General features: G+C 73.7%; 1 protein-coding gene across 5 annotated transcripts in view; it reads left to right on the top strand.

The window, feature by feature from the left end:
• The window catches only part of LTBP4 (latent transforming growth factor beta binding protein 4), a 28,209-nt gene that overhangs the window by 7,102 nt on the left and 1,773 nt on the right, over positions 1 to 19,334 (top strand). For 2 of the 5 annotated variants that reach the window (XR_016347093.1, XM_089769885.1), the window contains exons 5-31: positions 3,368 to 3,580; positions 3,780 to 4,012; positions 5,483 to 5,585; positions 6,403 to 6,477; positions 6,902 to 7,024; positions 7,484 to 7,648; positions 8,257 to 8,415; positions 8,548 to 8,640; positions 8,767 to 8,895; positions 9,014 to 9,139; positions 9,504 to 9,629; positions 9,809 to 9,934; positions 10,601 to 10,726; positions 10,957 to 11,079; positions 11,291 to 11,410; positions 11,886 to 12,011; positions 12,086 to 12,211; positions 12,838 to 12,960; positions 13,226 to 13,357; positions 14,487 to 14,612; positions 14,739 to 14,882; positions 15,057 to 15,257; positions 15,724 to 15,792; positions 16,105 to 16,233; positions 16,636 to 16,785; positions 17,884 to 18,036; positions 18,334 to 18,750. Coding sequence is in view for 4 of the 5 variants with exons in the window: in XM_089769885.1 (XP_089626011.1) it covers positions 3,368 to 3,580; positions 3,780 to 4,012; positions 5,483 to 5,585; positions 6,403 to 6,477; positions 6,902 to 7,024; positions 7,484 to 7,648; positions 8,257 to 8,415; positions 8,548 to 8,640; positions 8,767 to 8,895; positions 9,014 to 9,139; positions 9,504 to 9,629; positions 9,809 to 9,934; positions 10,601 to 10,726; positions 10,957 to 11,079; positions 11,291 to 11,410; positions 11,886 to 12,011; positions 12,086 to 12,211; positions 12,838 to 12,960; positions 13,226 to 13,357; positions 14,487 to 14,612; positions 14,739 to 14,882; positions 15,057 to 15,257; positions 15,724 to 15,792; positions 16,105 to 16,233; positions 16,636 to 16,785; positions 17,884 to 18,036; positions 18,334 to 18,750 (3,936 nt within the window). In the remaining variant the exon portion in view is untranslated. Of the gene's footprint in view, positions 1 to 136; positions 538 to 3,367; positions 3,581 to 3,779; positions 4,013 to 5,482; positions 5,586 to 6,402; positions 6,478 to 6,901; positions 7,025 to 7,483; positions 7,649 to 8,256; positions 8,416 to 8,547; positions 8,641 to 8,766; positions 8,896 to 9,013; positions 9,140 to 9,503; positions 9,630 to 9,808; positions 9,935 to 10,600; positions 10,727 to 10,956; positions 11,080 to 11,290; positions 11,411 to 11,885; positions 12,012 to 12,085; positions 12,212 to 12,837; positions 12,961 to 13,225; positions 13,358 to 14,486; positions 14,613 to 14,738; positions 14,883 to 15,056; positions 15,258 to 15,723; positions 15,793 to 16,104; positions 16,234 to 16,635; positions 16,786 to 17,883; positions 18,037 to 18,333; positions 18,751 to 19,334 lie in introns of those variants that run through there. The other 3 variants (XM_089769888.1, XM_089769886.1, XM_089769887.1) reach the window with 3 other exon arrangements.

The raw sequence follows: 19,334 nt of genomic DNA, 5'->3' as shown, positions 1-19,334 counted from the left end.
CCGATCAGGTCACTGGGGTTCAGCCCTGGCTGTGTGTGCGGGGGGGCCGTGGTGCGTGCGAGACTCTCACGAGCGTGCACTAGTGCCCGCGGGCGACGCCCGGGCAGGTGGCGGGCGGGGCGGCGGCGGGGCCGGGAAGAGTTAACGCAGCCGGCAGTGACCGAGGTCCCTCGCAAACATTGTTGCTGGCGCCGGGCCCAGCCTAGCTCCGCGCGCTGCTTCCAATTAGCTGGCCGGGCACTCGGTGCGGAGCGGGAGCCGAGCGCCATCGCTCCCTGCCTGCTCTCCGGCCCGGGGCTGGCGCACGCATGGCCCGAGCCCTCGCCCGCCTCCTGGTGCCCGCCGCCCTGCTGCTGGCGGCCCGGCCGGCGGCGGCCCAGGCGCCCGGCCAGCTGCGGGTGCTGTTCACGCCCACCGTGTGCCGGGTGCACTGTGCCGGGCAGCGCTGCACCCACCGCTGTGCCCCGGGCAATGCCACCATGCTGTACAGCGGGGACCACGCCGGGCCCGCCGCCCGCGCCGCCGGCTTCCGTGTCTGTGAGTACCCGGGGCGCCCGCCGGGCCCCGCCCACCCTGCGCCCGGGCCACCCGCCACACCTGCCGGCCGGTGCCCCGAGCGGAGAGCTGGGGTTCCCTGAGGTCTCGTCCTGTGGGGCGGGAGGGGCCAGGCTGCCCCCCTTGGGTGCTGCCCCGCGGGGTCGCCCCGGCCTTGCCCCCATGGACTGCCCACGGTCGGCCAGTGGCCCCCAGCCACTAGGCATCCCCATGCTGGGGGCTTGGGGAACATGTTCCCCATGCTCCATTGCTTGCCTCAAGCCCGGCCCAGCCCCTCTGCAAGGCCCAGGGCTGGGGGGGGGGGGCGGCAAGTCACTGTAGGGCTGGGCCTGCAGGGCTGGGCACGTGGGGCTGGCTGGGGGCCCAGGACTGGGTGTGTGGGGCTGGCGGGGAGCTCGGCTGGGTGCGTAGGTCCAGGACTGCTTGTGTAGGGCTGGGGGCGTGGGCAGGGTCAGGACTGGGTGTGTAGGGCTGTGGGGGTGACAGGGGTCCAGGACTGGGTGTGTGGGTCCAGGACTGGGTGTGTAGGGCTGAGGGTGTGGGCGTGGGGCTGGCGGGGGTCAGGACTGGGTGCGTAGGGCTGGGTGTGTGGGTGTGGGGCTGGTTGGGGTTGGGTGTGTGGGGCTGGCGGGGGCTGGGAGTTCCAGGGGGCTGGGGGTGTGGGTGTGGGGCTGGTGGCTGGGGGGTTCCAGGGAGCCCGGGGCTGGGTGTGTGGGGCTGGCGGGGGCCGGGGGTTCAGCTCTGGCCGGGCGGAGGCTTTTCCCAGCTTGTCCCAGCTGCTCTGCGTCCCGCCCACGCCTGCCCCATGAGCTCATCCTTGCGTGCGACCCCCCCCGCCCCGGCCCCCCCCCCCGCGCTGGCCCCCAGGTTCGGAGCCGGCTCCGCCCTGCCCCGGCTCCATGGCTGGACCTGCCTGAGCTTCCGCTCCGGGTGAAACCTGGGAAGTCGGAGAACAAACAAGGCCCCCGAGTCCCTGCCCCGGACGCCTGGGTCCCCTCCCAGCTCGGGGAGGGGCGCGGGGTCCAGCCGTCTCAGCGGGGGGCAGGGCCCCAGGGCGCCTGGGTCCTATCTTGGGACCCTCCCCCTCCCGGTGCCTCAGTTTCCCGCAGCACAGGACTGGGCAGAGGCAGCTCAGACAAGTCACTCCGGGCCCCAGGGGACACCCCTGCCACCCCATTTCTGCAGGGCCCCCCCCCGGCATGTTCACCCTTCAGTCACTGCCTAGTTTTGCCCCATGGCTGGAGGGTCCAGGGGAGGCTGCCCTGGAGAGGGGGCTGTTGGCGGCTGCCTGCCCTGCCAGGTGTCCCCTTGCTGAAACCTGGCACCGCATCTCAGAACCACCTGGCACGTCCGGGCGGTGGGGCTGGGGGGCGGGGGGGGGGGGGAGGAGAATGTCGGGGTCAGAAAATACAGCCTGGGGGGGCAGATGCTACCCCCCTCTGAGGCCTCCTCCCTGTGTTCCCCCCCCCCTCCCCCCGTCTGGCTGCTTCCCAGCCCCTCACTTCCCCAGCTGTTCCCAGCTGCTGCAGCTGGCAGGTTTCCGGGGGGGGGGGGGCGCGGTGTCTGGAGCTGGGACCCAGTGGGGGATGGGTTCAGCCCAGCAGGGCTCTGTCCTGAGCACCATGGGTGGGGGGAGCAAATGCCCCCTCCTCTCCAAGGCCCCCCCGATGATTTCAGGCAGACCCCTGGTGGGGGGGGCACGCAGGGAGTGTCCCCCGACGCTGCCTCCTTCCCATGGGGGCTGGGTTAATGGGGGGCAGCGGCTCCGAGACTGCCCCCCCCAGTCCCTGGCGTCCCCTCCAGCTGACCCTGGTCCAGCTGCTCAGCCCCCGTGTGGGGAGATGCGGCTGCCAAGGGTCCATCCATTAACGTCTGGGGCCGGGGAGGGGACCCAGCTGGCTGGGAACATCTGGGCTGTAGGAGCGCAGCCAGGTCCGGGGGGGCCGCGGGGGCTGGAGGGACACCAGCCTGAGAGGGGGAGGCCGGGCGGGGGGGCATGGTTGCTAGGCGGTTCTAGAGGGGGGCCCTGTGGCTAGGGGTTCTGGTGGGTGGTACTATGGGGGGCTGGCTGGGAGGGCCCCATGTTAGGGGACTGGCTGGGGGCCACAGTGGGGGACCCGTGGCTGGTGGGTATTATGGGGGGCTGGCTGGGGGTCCCTGTGGCTGGGGGTTCTGGTGGGGGTCCCTGTGGCTGGGAGGCACTATGGGGGGCCGGGTGGGGGGCTCTGGCTGGAGCCAGGCACACAGATGTCCTGGGTCCAGCCCAAAGGGGGGGAGGGCAGGGCAGTGCTGGCTCCTTGGGGGGCCATGGCCCAGCTAGGGGGGCAGTGGGGCTGGGCCTTTGAGCCGTGGGAGGAACCCCAGGGCAGCCCCTCAGGGCATCCTGCCCCCCGCATCCCAGGGCTAATGGCCCAGTTGCCTTGAAGGAACATCGGGTACCAGCCCAGACCCACAGCTGGGCCTCTGGGCCCCTCGCTCCTGCCCCTCAGCTCCTACCCCCCGGCCCTGCCGGTGCCCCCAGCCCCTGCCCCCCAGCGCTGCCCATGCCCCTCACTCCCACCTCCCAGCACTACCAGTGCCCCTCACTTCGGCCCTCCAGCCCCTGCCCCCCGGCCCTGCTGATGCCCCCCAATCCCTGCCCCCCAGCCCCTGCCTCTCAGCGCTGCCGGTGCCCCTCACTCCCACCCCCCAGCCCCATCTATCCAGGACCATCTGGCCCTCCGCCCGGGATGTGACACCGCGACACCCCTGGGGGCCCCTCCCTCCCTGGGCACAGCCCGTGGGCCCGCTGACCTCTGCCCTTGCCTTGCAGTCCTGTGCCCCCTGCTCTGCCACAACGGGGGGGTCTGCATCCGGAAGGACCAGTGCCTCTGCCCCCCCGGCTTCACCGGCAAGTTCTGCCAGATCCCGGCCCCCCCGCCCCTGGCCCCCCAGCCCCAGGAGAGCGACGGCCCGGGGGGGCTGCAGCCCCTCACCCAGTCCGTCCACACCCTGCCCCTCACCAACCACCAGCAGGAGCGCGACGGTAAGGGGCTCGGCGGGGGGGGGATCGACCTGGGGGGGCTACGTCTCTGCCCTGGGCGGGGGGACGGTCACACGCCCGTGCGAGCTGAGTGGGGGGGCTCTGCAGGGCCTGGCCCTGAGCCTCTGACCCCAGGGGTGCCCACCCCCCACCCCTGGCACCGCCCCCCCGCTCTGCCCTGGCACTGCCCCTTTCTCCCCAGGCGCCCTGTCCATGGTGAACGTGCACGTGCAGCACCCCCCCGAGGCCCCCGTGACCATCCACCAGGTGGAGCGGGTGGACGAGGCCGGCGACCTGGGGGAGCCTCGTGCCAACGCCCTGCCCCCCGCCCGCCCTGCCCTCTACAGCCCCCTGGCCCAGAGCAGCCCCCGCGCTGGGCCCTACGACGAGAACGCCGGCTACGGGTACTGCTTCCGGCAGCTGCACGCCGGAGAGGTAAGGGGCGCGGGCGCGTCGGGGGGGGCCTGCCGTGTGGGGGCCGGGGGGCACATTGGGGGGGGCCTGCCGTGTGGGGGCCGGGGGGCACGTCGGGGGGGGCTGCCCGTGTGGGGGCTGGGGGGCGCGTCGGGGGGGCCTGCCCGTGTGGGGGCCGGGGGGCACGTCGGGGGGGGCCTGCCCGTGGGGGGGCCGGGGGGCACGTCGGGGGGGCCTGCCCGTGGGGGGGCCGGGGGGCACGTCGGGGGGGGCCTGCCCGTGTGGGGGCCGGGGGGCGCGTCGGGGGGGCTGCCCGTGTCGGGGGGGGCCGGGGGGCACGGGGGGGTCTGTGTGGGGGGGGGGGCGTGCCCGTGTGCCGGGGGGGGGCTGGGGGGCACGTCGTGGGGGGGCATGGGGCTGCCTGTGTGGGGGCCGGGGCACGTCGGGGGGCCTGCCCGTGTGGGGGCCGGGGGCGCGTCGGGGGGGCCTGCCGTGTGGGGGCCGGGGGGCGCGTCGGGGGGGCCTGCCCATGGGGGGGCCGGGGGGCACGTCGGGGGGGGCCTGCCCGTGTGGGGGCCGGGGAGCACGTCGGGGGGGGGCCTGCCCATGGGGGGCCAGGGGGCACGTAGGGGGCCTACCCGTGGGGGGGCATGGGGCGTGCCAGGGGGCCTGCCCGTGTGGGGGCCAGGGGGCACGTCGGGGGGGCCTGCCCGTGTGGGGGCCGGGGGGCGCGTCGGGGGGGGCCTGCCCGTGTGGGGGCCGGGGGGCGTGTCGGGGGGGCCTGCCGTGTGGGGGCCGGGGGGCGCGTCGGGGGGGCCTGCCCATGGGGGGGCCGGGGGGCACGTCGGGGGGGGCCTGCCCGTGTGGGGGCCGGGGAGCACGTCGGGGGGGGGCCTGCCCATGTGGGGGCCGGGGGGCACATAGGGGGGGCCTACCTGTGGGGGGACCGGGGGGCACGTCGGGGGGGGCCTGCCCGTGTGGGGGGGCATGGGGCGTGCCAGGGGGCCTGCCCACGGGGGGCGCACTGGAGGGATACACGTGGGGGCACAAGGGAACGGGCCTGTGTACTGAGCCTTGCCCCCAATTGTGTGTGTGTGCGACGCACACCTGCTGGCACACGCGTGTGGAGCGTGCCCAGCGCCCCCCTCTCCTCCGCCCCGGGGTGGCCCAAAGATGCTCGTTCATCCACACGGGCGCAATTCCCCCCCCCCCCGCACTTTGTCCCCCCTGGCTGAAGGCCGCCGGGCAGGGGGCGTGGGGGGGGGGCCTCTCTGCAGCCCCTTGGCCTCCCGCTGGCCTGAGCCGGCCGTGCCCCCCCCCCAGCTCTGCCAGGCATTGGGGGCGTCGCTCTCAAGGGTCCCCATCTCCCTGCCGGTGCCTGCGCCCCCAAACTGCCCCCAGGACACGGAGCCCCTCCCAGCTGGGCCCCGCCTGCCCCCCAATCCCAAGAGCCCCCGGCAGGCCCCCTGACCCGGCCCCCTTGCCGTGCAGTGCAGTGCACCCCTGGCCGGCCTGCGCACCCAGGACGTCTGCTGCCGTGGAGCCGGAGTGGCCTGGGGCGTGCACGAGTGTTTGCCCTGCCCCACCCGGCCAGGTACGCACAGCCTTGGGGGCGGGGCTGGGGACCCCCCGCTCTGGGGTCAGTGGGGGGGGGCTGGGGACCCCTCGCTCTGGGGTCAGTGGGGGGGCGGGGCTGGGGACCCCTCGCTCTGGGGTCATGGGGGGGGGGGCGGGGCTGGGGTCCCCCCGCTCTGGGGTCATGGGGGGGGGGGGCTGGGGTCCCCCCGCTCTGGGGTCATGGGGGGGGCTGGGCTGGGGACCCCCCGCTCTGGGGTCATGGGGGGGGCTGGGCTGGGGTCCCCCCGCTCTGGGGTCATGGGGGGGGCGGGGCTGGGGTCCCCCCGCTCTGGGGTCATGGGGGGGGGCGGGGCTGGGGACCCCCCGCTCTGGGGTCCGGGGGCTGGGCTGGGGTCCCCTCGCTCTGGGGTCAGGGGGGGGCGGGGCTGGGGTCCCCCCGCTCTGGGGTCAGTGGGGGGGGGGGGCAGTGGGGGGGGGGGCTGGGGACCCCTCGCTCTGGGGTCAGTGGGGGGGGCTGGGGGGGACCTGGGGGGGCGGGGCTGGGGACCCCTCGCTCTGGGGTCAGTGGGGGGGGCTGGGCTGGGGACCCCCCCCGCTCTGGGGTCAGTGGGGGGGCGGGGCTGGGGACCCCCCCCGCTCTGGGGTCAGTGGGGGGGCGGGGCTGGGGACCCCCCCCGCTCTGGGGTCAGTGGGGGGGGCGGGGCTGGGGACCCCTCGCTCTGGGGTCAGTGCCTGGGCTGGGGTGGAACAGGGAGCTTGGGGGGGCCCTGGGGCGAAGGGCAGTGGGTGGGGGAGGGGCATTCCCCGCTCTGACCCCCGCTCGCTCCCCCCAGTGAACGCACCCGCCCTGGGACAGCAGGAGGCGCCGTGCCCCACGGGTTTCCAGCGTCTGAACGGCTCCTGCCAAGGTGGGCTGGGCTGGGCGTGGGGCGGGGGAGGGCTCAGGAGATGGGCCCCCCACCGGGCTGAGGTAGCCAGGCCTATGGGGAGGGGCCGGTGCCCCAGGAGTCAGCGCCAGCCCCTGGCGGGGTGTCTGTTCGGGGCATTGGCCCACAGGGCCACGCTGGGGTCAGCTCCCTGGGCCCGGAGCTGGAAGCCGCCCAGCCCCACCCCAGCCGCCCCTGCTCTCTGTCCTGCCCCCCCGGCCCCTCCCTGCCCCCGCCCTCTGCCCCCCCGGCCCCCCCCCCCGGGCCCTGTGCCCCAGTGCGTCCCCCCCGGCTGCCGTCCTGTCCCTCTGTGGGCGCCGGGTGGCCCTGTGGGCGTGAGGGGGGCTGGGCCTTCCCCCCTCCCCCGTCTCCCAGCGCAGCCCCGCTGACCCCCGCCCCTCCCCAGATGTGGACGAGTGCCAGGAGGGCGGGTTCTGCCACAACGGGCTCTGCACCAACGCGCCCGGCAGCTTCTCCTGCCTCTGCCACACGGGCTACATCCTGGACTCCTCCCGCAGCAGCTGCATCTGTGAGCGGGGCCCCAGCTGGCACAACTGCGGGGGGGGGGGGCTGGCCCATGGGGAGGGGTAGGGAATGGGCCGGGGGCCAGCCGGGGGGGGCAGGGAACAGGCCGGGGGGGCAGGGGACTGGCTGGGATGGCGCACGGAATTGAGCCAGGGTCCGGTTTGGGGGAGGTGGGGAATGGGCCCGGGGCCCGGTTGGGGGGGCGGGGAGCAGGCCACGGGGCCCGGTTGTGAGACGGGGCCGGGGGGCCGGGCTGTGGGGCGGGGAACAGGCCACGGGGCCCAGTTGGGGGGGCAGGGAACAGGCCACGGGGCCCGGTTGTGGGGCGGGGAGCGGGCCACGGGGCCCGGTTGGGGGGCGGGGCTGTGGTGGCAGGGAACGGGCCCAAGACGGGGGAGGCGCCCTGGCAGCGGCTCGCCCCGGGGCTCAGCACCTGGCCGTGCGTCTGTCCGTCTGCCCCCAGCCCACCACGTGATCTCGGAGGCCAAGGGCCCCTGCTACCGGGTGATGCGGGACGGCGCCTGCTCCCTGCCCACCCTGCGCAACATCACCAAGCAGATCTGCTGCTGCAGCCGCGTGGGCAAGGCCTGGGGCTGGAGCTGCGAGCGCTGCCCGCTCTTCGGCTCTGGTGAGCGGGGGTGGGGGGCAGCCGGAGGGCCGGGACCCCTGAGTTCTCTCCTGGCAGGGGGAGGCAGTGGGGACTAGTGAGAGCGGAGCAGGGCCTTGGCGGGGGTGGCGGTCAGAGAGCCAGGGCACCTGGCCAGTCTCCCCTTGAAGTTTGTGTCCACGTGCGGCTGTTGTGCACCACGGGGAGGTGACGTGCGACATGGAGCAGGTGTGCGACACGGCACCGCCGTAGTGGTGCACATAATAACATTCATTCCGCACAAGGACAATCTGTGGCAGGGGAGCCGAGGGGTTCGGTGTGGGGGAGGGGCTCCGGGCAGGAGGTTGGGGGGGCACTCAGGGCAGGAGGTTGGGGGGGTTTGGGGGGCAGGGGGCGTACCTGGAGCCGCTCCCATTTGCTCCAGGTGGCTCTGTTCTGCCCCCATCTCACCTGCAGCCCCCGTTGGCTGCGATTCCCGACCAATGGGAGCTGCGGAGGCGGAGCTTATTAGGTGGCTTAGAGGGACCCTTGCTCCTGGGCCCCCTCCCCGTTCTGGGGGGGCTGCGGGGGGGGGGGTCTCCTGGGTTCCCGCCCGGCTGGGGGCCCTGACGCCGCCACTCTCCGTGCAGATGGCTTCAAGGAGATTTGCCCAGCGGGCCCCGGGTACCACTACTCCGCCTCCGACCTGCGCTACAACACCCGCTTCTTGGGCCACGACCTGCCCCGCGTGCCCGTCAGCCGCCAGCAGGGGGGGCGCCCGGCCGCCACACGCTCCCCCCCCACCACGCGTGAGCGCTCCCTGCCCGCCCTGCCGAGATCCCCCTCCCCCACCCTCGGCCCCCAGGACCCCTTGGTCTCACCCTTCCCCCACCTTTGGGCCCCGGCCATCCCAGCCTCACCCCCTCCTTGTCGCCCTGCAGCCCGCTGGAGTGCCCGCCCGACCGCCCGGGGGGGGCAGCGCCCTGCCGAGCCCCCTCCAACCCAGCCACCTGCCTTGGAAGGGCCAGTCTCAGGTAGTCCCGGAGAGGGGGCGGGTCACGGGGGGAGGATGCTGAGCATGGGGGGTGGGAGGGGTCTGGAGGAGCGGGGGCTGCATCTCTGGGCGGTGGGCACAGCCCAATCAGAGCTTTGCCCCGCAGAGCCCAGCAGCGTGTGCGACCGCAACGCCGGGATCTGCGGCCCGGGGCAGTGCGTCCCCCGCCAGGGCAGCTACACCTGCCTCTGCCACCCCGGCTTCTGGCTCAGCGCCCAGGGCACCCACTGCGTCGGTGAGAGGGGCGCCGGGGGGGCGGGGCTGGAGGGGCGGGGGCTGTGGGCCCCCCAGAAGGGGGGGCGCCCGGCCCTGCCCTCCCGTGGCTCAGGGCACCCTCTGTCTGTCTGCGGCAGACGTGGACGAGTGCCGGCGGAGCCCGTCCCCCTGCGCCAACGGGCGCTGCGAGAATTCGGTGGGGAGCTACCGCTGCGTCTGCGCCCCTGGCTACCGCGCCAACCCGCCGGGCACCGCGTGCCGAGGTGAGCGGCTGGGGGGGGGCTGCCAGCTTGGCTCGGTGCCACGGGTCCCTGGGAGCCCCCCGTCTCGGGGTCCCGCCAGGGTCTGCCCCACAGCCCCTCCCTGCCCCCCGGCTGGAGCCCTGCCAGCCCCTGGCTCGGCCCCCCCATGCAAGTTCCCTGCTCAGATGTGGTCCTCTGGCATCTCAGCCCACCCAGGCACCGACCTGCCCTCTGTGGGCACCAGGCCGGGGAGAAACCGAGGCACTCGCCAGCTGGGTCAAAGTTGGACACATAATTCCCCTTTGTCACCCAGGGCTGGGGGGGGGGGGGAGTCTGTGATCCCCTCCCCAGCTCACCCTTCCCCTCCCCTCCCCCGCTCTGGCAGACATCGACGAATGTGCCCAGAGCCCCCGGCCCTGTGCCCAGGGCCGCTGTGAGAACACGCCCGGCTCCTACCGCTGCCTCTGCCCCACGGGCTACCGGCCGGACTCCTCCCACACCGGCTGCGTGGGTAAGAGGAGCCCGGGGGCACCGGGCGATGCCGTGGGTTCCGGGAGGGGGAGATGGCTGGGGGGGTGCCGTGGGGAGGGGAGGGAGAGGCTGGGGGGGGTGCCGGGGGGAGGGGAGGGAGAGGCTGGGGGGTGCCGTGGGGGGGGGGTTGCGGGTTCACAGCCGCCCTGTGCCCTGCAGACATCGACGAGTGCGCCCAGAGCCCCCGCCCGTGCACCCAGGGCCTGTGCGAGAACACGGCCGGGAGCTACCGCTGCACCTGCCCGCAGGGCTTCCGCGCCGGCCCGGCGGGCACCGAGTGCCTGGGTACGTGCCCCGCCCCCGGGGGATCCCCCACCCCACATCCCCAGACAGGGACCAGACCTGCATGGCTGGGGGCAGAGCATTAGGGATTCCAGGGGCTTCCCTTCCTGCCCATGCCTGGGGGGTTCCCATCCCTGGGGGGGGGTTTCCCTTCCTGCCCATGCCTGGGGGGTTCCTATCCCTGGGGGGGGGTTCCCCTGCCTGCCCATGCCTGGGGGGTTCCTATCCCTGGGGGGGGGTTCCCCTGCCTGCCCATGCCTGGGGGGTTCCTATCCCTGGGGGGGGGTTCCCCTGCCTGCCCATGCCTGGGGGGTTCCTATCCCTGGGGGGGGTTCCCCTGCCTGCCCGTCCCTGGGGGGGGTTTCCCTTCCTGCCTATGCCTGGGGGGGGGGGGGGTTCCCCTGCCTGCCCATGCCTGGGGGGGTTCCTATCCCGGGGGGGGGGTTCCCCTGCCTGCCCATGCCTGGGGAGTTCCTATCCCTGGGGGGGGTTCCCCTACCTGCCCGTCCCTGGGGGGTTCCCACCCCTGGGGGGGGTTTCCCTTCCTGCCTATGCCTGGGGGGTTCCTATCCCTGGGGGGGGTTTCCCTTCCTGCCTATGCCTGGGGGGGTCCCAGCTCTGCCCATCCCCATGCTGAGCCCCCCTGAGGCCGGGCCGTGGCCGTTGCAGACGTGGACGAGTGCCGGCAGAGTCCCCCGCCCTGCAAGCCCGGGCGCTGCGAGAACGTGGCCGGCGGGTATCGCTGTGTCTGCCCCAGCGGCTTCCGGACCAGCCCCCTGGGCACGGAGTGTGTGGGTAAGAGCTGGGGTGGGGGGCTGAGCGCTGAGCTGCCCTTAGTGTCTGCATGCGCTGGAGATGGGGGTGGGGGCTGGTCCCAGCCCCCCCTCCCAACGTCCCTGCTTCAGTGTGGGTGGCTCCGGGCAGGAGTCGGGGGGGCTCGGGGCACTGCCCACGGGGACGCATGCAGATCGGGGCCGTGGACCGTGCCAGGCAGCCCCCCCACTTTCACTGTGTCTGCCCCGTAGACGTGGACGAGTGTCGGCAGCCCCCCCCGCCCTGCAGCTCCGGGCGCTGCGAGAACACGCCGGGCAGCTACCGGTGCGTCTGCCCGGCCGGCTTCCAGCTCAACCCGCAGAGCCAGTGTGAGGGTGAGTGGCGGGGCTGGGGGCCCTGGGGAGCAGGGAGGGGTGGGGGCTCTGGGGGAGCAGGGCGCGGGGGGCAGGGCACGGGGGGCAGGGAGGGGTGGGGGCTCTGGGGGAGCAGGGCACGGGGGGCAGGGAGGGGTGGGGGCTCTGGGGGAGCAGGGCGCGGGGGGCAGGGCGCAGGTCGCTAACCCCAGGTGCCCGTGCGCCCACGCAGACATCGACGAGTGCGAGAGCCGCATGGCCTGCCCGGGGCAGGAATGTACCAACCTGCCCGGCTCCTTCCAGTGCCTGCCCTGCCGGGACGGCTACCAGCTCCGGGACGGGCACTGCACAGGTACCAGGCTGGGCCCCCACCCGCCCCCCTGGGCGCTGGGGATCCCTCCCTTCCCCCCGCGGCACTGAGCTCCCTCGCCTCCCCATGGGCCCCGTAATCCCTGATGCTGCACCTTTGGGGGTGGGGGAGGCTGGGGGGGGGAGGGCGGAGCAATGGCAGGAAGTGGTGGGACTCCCAGGTAGGATCCCGCAACTGAGCCCCCTGGTCTAGGCGCTACCCAGGGGAAACTGAGGCACAGCCCGCAATCGTGCACACAGTGAAACTCATGGGACGGGGGGGAGGGGGGGGCTCTGCTTCATCCCACCTCGCCCTGTGGGTGTTGGGTCCTGCCCCCTGCCGGCATTGGGTCTCCATCCCCCCCCCCCCGGCCACGGGCAGCGGGCCCCCCAAGCACCTCTCAGCTGGACTGGTCCCCTGGCCTGCCCCACAAGCTCTCTCCCCCCCCCCCCGGTCTGACCCTGCCTCGGCTTTGCAGACATCGACGAGTGCGCGGGGGGCTCGCCCTGCGGGCCCCACGGCCGCTGCTCCAACACCCGCGGCTCCTTCCGCTGCCAGTGCAGCCGGGGGTACCGGGCGGGCGCGCCGGGGGGCCCCTGCGCAGGTGAGTGCAGGCCCACGGGGGGGGGGGCAGGGCTGGAACCGACCCCCCCCCGCTGACCCCCTTCCCCATTGCAGACGTGAACGAGTGTCTGGAGGGAGACTTGTGCTTCCCCCACGGCGAGTGTCTGAACACGGAGGGCTCCTACACCTGCCTGTGCGCCCAGGGCTTCGTCACCACGCCCGCCGGCACCGCCTGCCAAGGTGTGCGGGGGCTGGGGGGGCCCCGTGGGGATGGGGCCCTGGGTGTCTGGGGGGCCTTGTGAGTGTGGGGCCCCAGGCGTCCGGAGGGGCTTCGTGGGGGCGGGCCCAGGCGTCTGGGGGGTAGCCTCATGGATGTGGGGCCCCAGGTGGCGTCGGGGGGGGAGGTGGCTCGCGGGTGTGGGGGCCCTGGGCGGCGTCGGGGGGGGAGGTGGCTCGCGGGTGTGGGGGCCCTGGGCGGCGTCGGGGGGGGAGGTGGCTCGCGGGTGTGGGGGCCCTGGGCGGCGTCGGGGGGGGAGGCGGCTCGCGGGTGTGGGGGCCCCGGGTGGCGTCGGGGAGGAGGTGGCTCGCGGGTGTGGGGGCCCCGGGTGGCGTCGGGGAGGAGGTGGCTCGCGGGTGTGGGGGCCCCGGGTGGCGTCGGGGAGGAGGTGGCTCGCGGGTGTGGGGGCGGCTCGCGGGTGTGGGGGCCCTGGGCGGCGTCGGGGGGGGAGGTGGCTCACGGGTGTGGGGGCCCCGGGCGGCGGCGGGGGGGCGGCTTGCGGGTAGGGAGCATCTCGGGAGCAGAGGACCCAGCCCCCGCGAGGGGGAGGTCCGGGTCGTCCCACCCACGGCCCCCGTGTCCCCGGCAGACGTGGACGAGTGCCAGCGTGGCGGGGTGTGCGAGGGCGGGCGCTGCGCTAACACGGACGGATCCTTCGACTGCTACTGCCCGACTGGCTTCCGCGCCAGTGCCGACAAGCGCTCCTGCCAGGGTGAGGTGCCGGGGGGGGGAGCTCTCTGGCAGGGCCCTGGCCCCCTTCCGTGGCTGGGTCTGGCCCCCCCAATGCAAGGCGGGACCAGACCCACCCCCGCCCAGGCAGGGCCTGGTGTAGGCCACGCTCCAGTGGTGGGTTGGGGGGCAGGGCACGTGTGGGGTGTGCTAAGCTCTGTCGGACCCTGGGCAGCCCCGTGGGGGTGGTGGATGGGGGGCAGATCCTCCCCCTGCCGATGCAGCTGACTGCCCCCTCTTGCCCCCAGACCTGGACGAGTGCCAGGAGTATGGGGCAGCCCTGTGTGGGGCGCAGCGCTGTGAGAACCAGCCCGGCTCCTACCGCTGCCGCCCTGCCTGCCAGCTGGGCTACCGGGCCACGGCCACCGGCGGCTGCGTGGGTGAGAGCCAGGAGGCCTTGCGCAGGCACCGGGGGCGAGCTTGGAGAACAGGAGGGGGCTGCCAGGGCCAGGGGAGCTCTGGGCGGGGGGCTACAGGCACCTTGGGCGGCCTCTGTGGGCAGGGGGCCATGGGCAGGGGGCAACGTGGGCACTGTGGGTAGAGGTGGGTGGGCAGGGGGCCGTAGGCAGGGGGCAACGTGGGTAGAGGTCGGTGGGCAGGGGGCAACGTGGGCACTGTGGGTAGAGGTCGGTGGGCAGGGGGCAACGTGGGCACTGTGAGTAGAGGTCGGTGGGCAGGGGGCCACGTGGGCACTGTGGCCCTGGGCACTGTGTGTAGAGGTCGGTGGGCAGGGGGCCACGTGGGCACTGTGGCCCTGGGCACTGTGTGTAGAGGTCGGTGGGCAGGGGGCCACGTGGGCACTGTGGCCCTGGGCACTGTGGGTAGAGGTCGGTGGGCAGGGGGCCACGTGGGCACTGTGGGTAGAGGTCGGTGGGCAGGGGGACACGTGGGCACTGTGGGTAGAGGTCGGTGGGCAGGGGGCCACGGGCACTGTGGGTAGAGGTCGGTGGGCAGGGGGCCACGTGGGCACTGTGGCCGTGGGCACTGTGGGTAGAGGTCGGTGGGCAGGGGGCCACGTGGGCACTGTGGGTAGAGGTCGGTGGGCAGGGGGCCACGTGGGCACTGTGGGTAGAGGTCGGTGGGCAGAGGGCCACGTGGGCACTGTGGCCGTGGGCACTGTGGGTAGAGGTCGGTGGGCAGGGGGCCACGTGGGCACTGTGGCCATGGGCACTGTGGGTAGAGGTCGGTGGGCAGGGGGCCACGTGGGCACTGTGGGTAGAGGTCGGTGGGCAGGGGGCCACGTGAGCACTGTGGGTAGAGGTCGGTGGACAGGGGGGCCACGTGGGCACTGTGGGTAGAGGTCGGTGGGCAGGGGGCCACGTGGGCACTGTGGGTAGAGGTCGGTGGGCAGGGGGCCACGTGGGCACTGTGGGTAGAGGTCGGTGGGCAGGGGGCCACGTGGGCACTGTGGGTAGAGGTCGGTGGGCAGGGGGCCACGTGGGCACTGTGGGTAGAGGTCGGTGGGCAGGGGGCCACGGGCGCTCTGGGAGCCGGCTGCTGCCGTTGCAGACGAGGACGAGTGCACCAACGGGACGCTGTGCGGGGACCACGCCATGTGCCACAACCTGCCCGGCTCCTTCCAGTGCCTCTGCGACCAGGGCTACGAGAGCACCCGCGACGGGCGCCACTGCCAGGGTACGGGGGGCTGGCTGGCTGGTGGGGGGCCAGAGGCGGCTGCTGGGGAGCAGGGGCGCCGCGGCGGGGGGGGGGCTGGAGGCCGGGCTCTGAGCCCCCCTCACTGCCCCCCGCCCCGCCCCCCAGACGTGAACGAGTGCGAGACGCTGCAGGGCGTGTGCGGGGCCGAGCTCTGCGAGAACGTGGACGGATCCTTCCTCTGCCTCTGCGCCAGCAGCGCCCAGGAGTTCGACCCCATGACGGGGCGCTGCACCCCCCCGCCCAGCCCCCGTGAGTGCCCAGGGGCCCACAGGGAGGGGCCGGGGGAGGGGAGAAGATGGGGGAGGGGCTGGAGGGAGGAGCTGGGGGAGGGGGGAAGCCTTTGGGTGGGGTCTGGGGTGCTGCTGGGATGGGGTTCAGGGGCTGCCTCCCCCCCAGGCTTCCCACCCCCCCCTTGCCTTGCAGCCCATCCCCCGATGCCCGGCCTGCCCATCCCCCGTCCGGAGCCCGGGGCGCCAGTGCGGGACCCCAGCCGCCAGCCCTGCTACTACGAGTCCTGCGACAAGGTGCTGGCCCCGAACGTCACCCGCCAGGAATGCTGCTGCAGCCTGGGCCAGGCCTGGGGCCCGGCCTGCCCGGCCCAGCCCTGCCCCCACCCCGGCACAGGTAGGGGGCGCGTCCCGCCTTGCCCCGCCCCTCCCGGGCACAGGTACCGCCCAGGGTCCCCCCGCTGTCCGGGCCCGAGAATCGGGCCCCGTGCCTGTCACGGCTCACGGGTGGTGTCCACACTTGGCCCCTCGGCTCCTGGGGGGACCCCTCCTCCAGTGGGGCAACCCTCGGGGGGGCCCCTAACCTGGGGGGTCAAACTCTCCCCTTCCTCATTGCCCCCTCGGACTCTCTCCTGCCCCACCCCCATTTGCTGTGTCCCTCTGGTCAGTGTGAGGGGGCCCCACCTTGGGCCGGGACCCACGCACGGACCCTGCCCCTTGGCTCGCTGAGCCGGCCTCCTGGGTTTGCTCCCAGCCCTGTGGGGTTAGGGGGTCTGATGGTTGGCGGGGGGGGAGGGGAGGCAGGACTCCTGGGTTGTCTGGGGGGGGGGGGTGCGGCTCTGACAGCGTCTCTCTGGCTCCAGCGGAGCACCAGGCCCTGTGCCCCCGCGGGAACGGCTACGCGGCAACGGGACCCCTCGCCACGCTCTCAGGTGGGTGCTGCCTGGGGCCCCTTTCTGGGGCTCTGAGCGGGGGGGGCGGGTCCAGGCCTCCCGGATCCCCTGACCTGCATGTCCCAGACCAGCCGCCTCGGTGCCCCCCCCATTTAAATAGCCCCTAAGAACTCCCCAGCGTAGCAGGCGGCTTGCCCCGTGACTCCGGGTGCCCCCAGGCAGGGCTCCCCGTGTCTGCCTGCCTCGGTCACCAGCCCTGGGGAGCAAGGAGAAGGGAGGAGGGAAACTGAGGCAGGCGGGGCCCCTCCAGAGGGGGCCCCCGCTGAGGTGCTGTGTGTCTCCCCCGCGCAGACATGGATGAGTGCGCCCTGTTCAGCACCCAGCTGTGCCGGGGGGGCGTCTGCGTCAACCAGGCCCCCGGCTACTCCTGCTACTGCAGCAACGGCTACTACTACGAAACGCATCATCTGGAGTGCATTGGTGAGACCCCCCCTGCCCCCTGGGGGACCCGGGCCCCTCCCTGGGGAATCCACCCCCAGAGACCCCCATCTCCTGTGTTGTGGGGGCAGCCCTCCAGAGTCCCCCCCCCCCCCGTGTCTGGAATCCAAGTGCACCCCCGCCTTCTGTGTCTGGTGGAGGCACCGCGCCGGGGAACCCCTCATCCCATGGGGGGGGGCGTGCTCCAGAGTACCCCCATATCTGGAACCCAGGCATCCCCCACCCTGTGTCGGGGGGTTGCTCCAGGCACCCCCCCCACTCCATGTTGGGGGGCCAGCGCTCCAGGGAACCCTCCATGTATGGAACCCAGGCACGCCCCCCCCGCCCTGTCTCTGGGGGGGCTGTCTCTGGGGACTGCAGCGTGGTGACCCCTCTCGGTCCCAGATAACGACGAGTGCCGCGACGAGGAGGCGGAGCCCTGCATCGGGGGGGGCTGCGTGAACACCATCGGCTCCTTCTACTGCGCCTGCACCCCGCCCCTCGTGCTCGACGCGTCCCAGCGCCGCTGCGTGGCCAACGACAGCCAGGCCCTGGGTGAGTGACGCCCGCCGGGGTCCTGCTTCTGGGGCAGTGGCCGCGGCGTCAGTGCAGGGCTGGGGCCTGACCCCCGCCCCCCCCATACCGCCACCCTGGGGCAGTGCCAGGGCCACGACCGGACCCTGGAAATCACGTGCAACAGTGACTAGCATCCCCGCTTTGCCTGCATGTGGGCCCGGAGCTGGCCCTGTATCCCAGAGCCCCACTCTGAGCCCCCCGACACCGCTGCAGGGGTCCCCTTCTCCCCCTGAACTTCCACTGACCCTGGCGTGCTCGCCTGCACACGTGCACTTGTGTGCACATTCACGGCACGGCTCTGTTGTGCTCACGCTGCCGTGCTCTCCTGCACATGTGCTGTCACGCTTTTGTGCGCATATTCACGGTATTGTGGGGCTCATGCTGCGGTGCTCACTTGCACACGCTCCATCACACTCGTGTGCACATGACACGGTGCTGTTGGGCACACGCTGCTGTGCACCCGCGCCGTCACACTCGTGTGTACACGCTTATGGCATGGAGCTGTCGGGCTCACATGCAGCTGTGCACATGCTGCCTCACACTCGTGTGCACACATTCACACATGGGGCAGTCAGGCTCACGCTGCCATGCACACACTGCGTCACACTTGTGCGCACACACTCACACATGGGGCATTCAGGCTCACGCCGCCATGTACACACTGCGTGTCACTCGTGTGCGCGCACACTCCCGGCGTCGGGCTGTTGGGCTCACGCCGCTGTGCACACACTGCCTCACACTTGTGCGCGCACACTCACACACGGGGCAGTCGGGCTCACGCCGCCGTGCACACGCTGCCTCACACTTGTGCACGCACACTCACACACGGGGCAGTCGGGCTCACGCTGCCGTGCACACGCTGCCTCACACTCGTGCGCGCACACTCACACACGGGGCAGTCGGGCTCACGCCGCCGTGCACACGCTGCCTCACACTCGTGCGCGCACACTCACACACGGGGCAGTCGGGCTCACGCCGCCGTGCACACGCTGCCTCACACTCGTGCACACACTCCCGGCGTCGGGCTCCGCCGTGCATCCCCGAGCCCAGCAGCGAAACACACGTGTCTCCCCGCAGAGGAGAACCAGGCCGTGTGCTGGCAGGAGGTGGGTCCGGACCTGGTGTGCAGCCGCCCACGCCTCGACCGGCAGGTCACCTACACCGAGTGCTGCTGCCTGTATGGGGAGGCGTGGGGCATGGACTGCGCCCTGTGCCCGGCCCGAGACTCAGGTGAGGGGCCTGGGCCATGGGGGGGGGGGGCTGTTCTCTAGGGCTGGGCGGGGGAGGGGTTGCTGCCGCCCCACCCCAGTGAGTGCTGGAGCCTGGGGTCCCCCGGGGGGGGGGTTGGCTGCCGAGGGGTCTCTGGGAAGGCGGACACGGGGCTGGAGGTCTTGCACCCTGAAGTGGGCGGTCGGGGTCCCTGGGGCTGCAGCCGTGGGGGGGGGCAGGGTTCCTGGAGGTGTGGCTGGGGTTACAGCCCCCTGAAGAGGGGCCAGGCCCCCCCAGTGAAGGTCTCTCCCCCCCCAGATGACTTCGAGGCGCTGTGCAACGTGCTGCGCCCCCCCAGCTACGGCCCGGCCCCCCCCGGCCTGGGGCTGCCCTACGAGTACGGCCCCGAGTTCATGCCGGGCTACGGGCTGCCCTACGGCCCCGAGCTCTTCGCCGGCTCCGCGGCACAGGGCCCCCGGCCCGGCCTGCGCCCCGACTACGACCCCTACGGCCTGGGGGGCTACGCCGGGCGCCGCGACTCGCTCTACAGCTCCCCCCCCTACGAGGCCAGCGACTTCGAGGACTTGAGCTACGTGGACGCCCGCCCCGACCCCCCCCGCTCCTACCGGCCCCGCAGCCCCCCAGACACCGAGCCCGGCCCGGCCTGGCACTACCCCCCCCGCCCCGCCAGCCCCTTCTCCGAGCAGCTGCCGCCCCCCAGCGAGACCCACTCTGGTGAGCGGGGGAGGGGGATGTTGGGGGCAGGGCGGATGCCAGGCATGGAGGGTGTGGGGGAGGGGCAGGCGCCGGGTGTGGGAGGGTGTGAGGGGTGGGGTAGATGCTGTGCTTGCAAGGGGGGGGGTGGGCGCCGGGCATGGAGGAAGAGGGCACCAGGAGTGGGGGGAGGAGCAGATGCCAGGTGTGGGGGAGGAGTGGGCACCAGGGATGGAGGAGTGGGGGGGGCAGGGCGGGTGCTGGGGGCAGAAGGGAGGGTGCCAGGCAGGGTGGGGAGGGGGCAGGCGCCAGGCAGGGGAGGGTGTGAGGGGTGGGGTAGATGCTGTGTTTGCAGGGGAGGGGCGGGTGCTGGGCATGGAGGGGGAGGGCAGAAGGAGTGGGGGGAGGGGCAGGTGCCAGGTGCGGGAGAGGAGTGGGGGGAGGGGCAGATGCCAGGTGTGGGGGAGGAGTGGGCACCAGGGATGGAGGAGTGGGGGGGGCAGGGCGGGTGCTGGGGGCAGAAGGGAGGGTGCCAGGCAGGGGAGGGTGTGAGGGGTGGGGTAGATGCTGTGTTTGCAGGGGAGGGGCGGGTGCTGGGCATGGAG

The sequence above is a fragment of the Pelodiscus sinensis genome, chromosome 18 (genome assembly GCF_052426305.1).
Source record: "Pelodiscus sinensis isolate ZL-2025 chromosome 18, ASM5242630v1, whole genome shotgun sequence".
NCBI classification, from domain to species: domain Eukaryota; kingdom Metazoa; phylum Chordata; order Testudines; family Trionychidae; genus Pelodiscus; species Pelodiscus sinensis.
The sequence above is the reverse complement of the archived record's forward strand: the minus strand, read 5'-3'. Positions and strand labels throughout refer to the sequence as shown.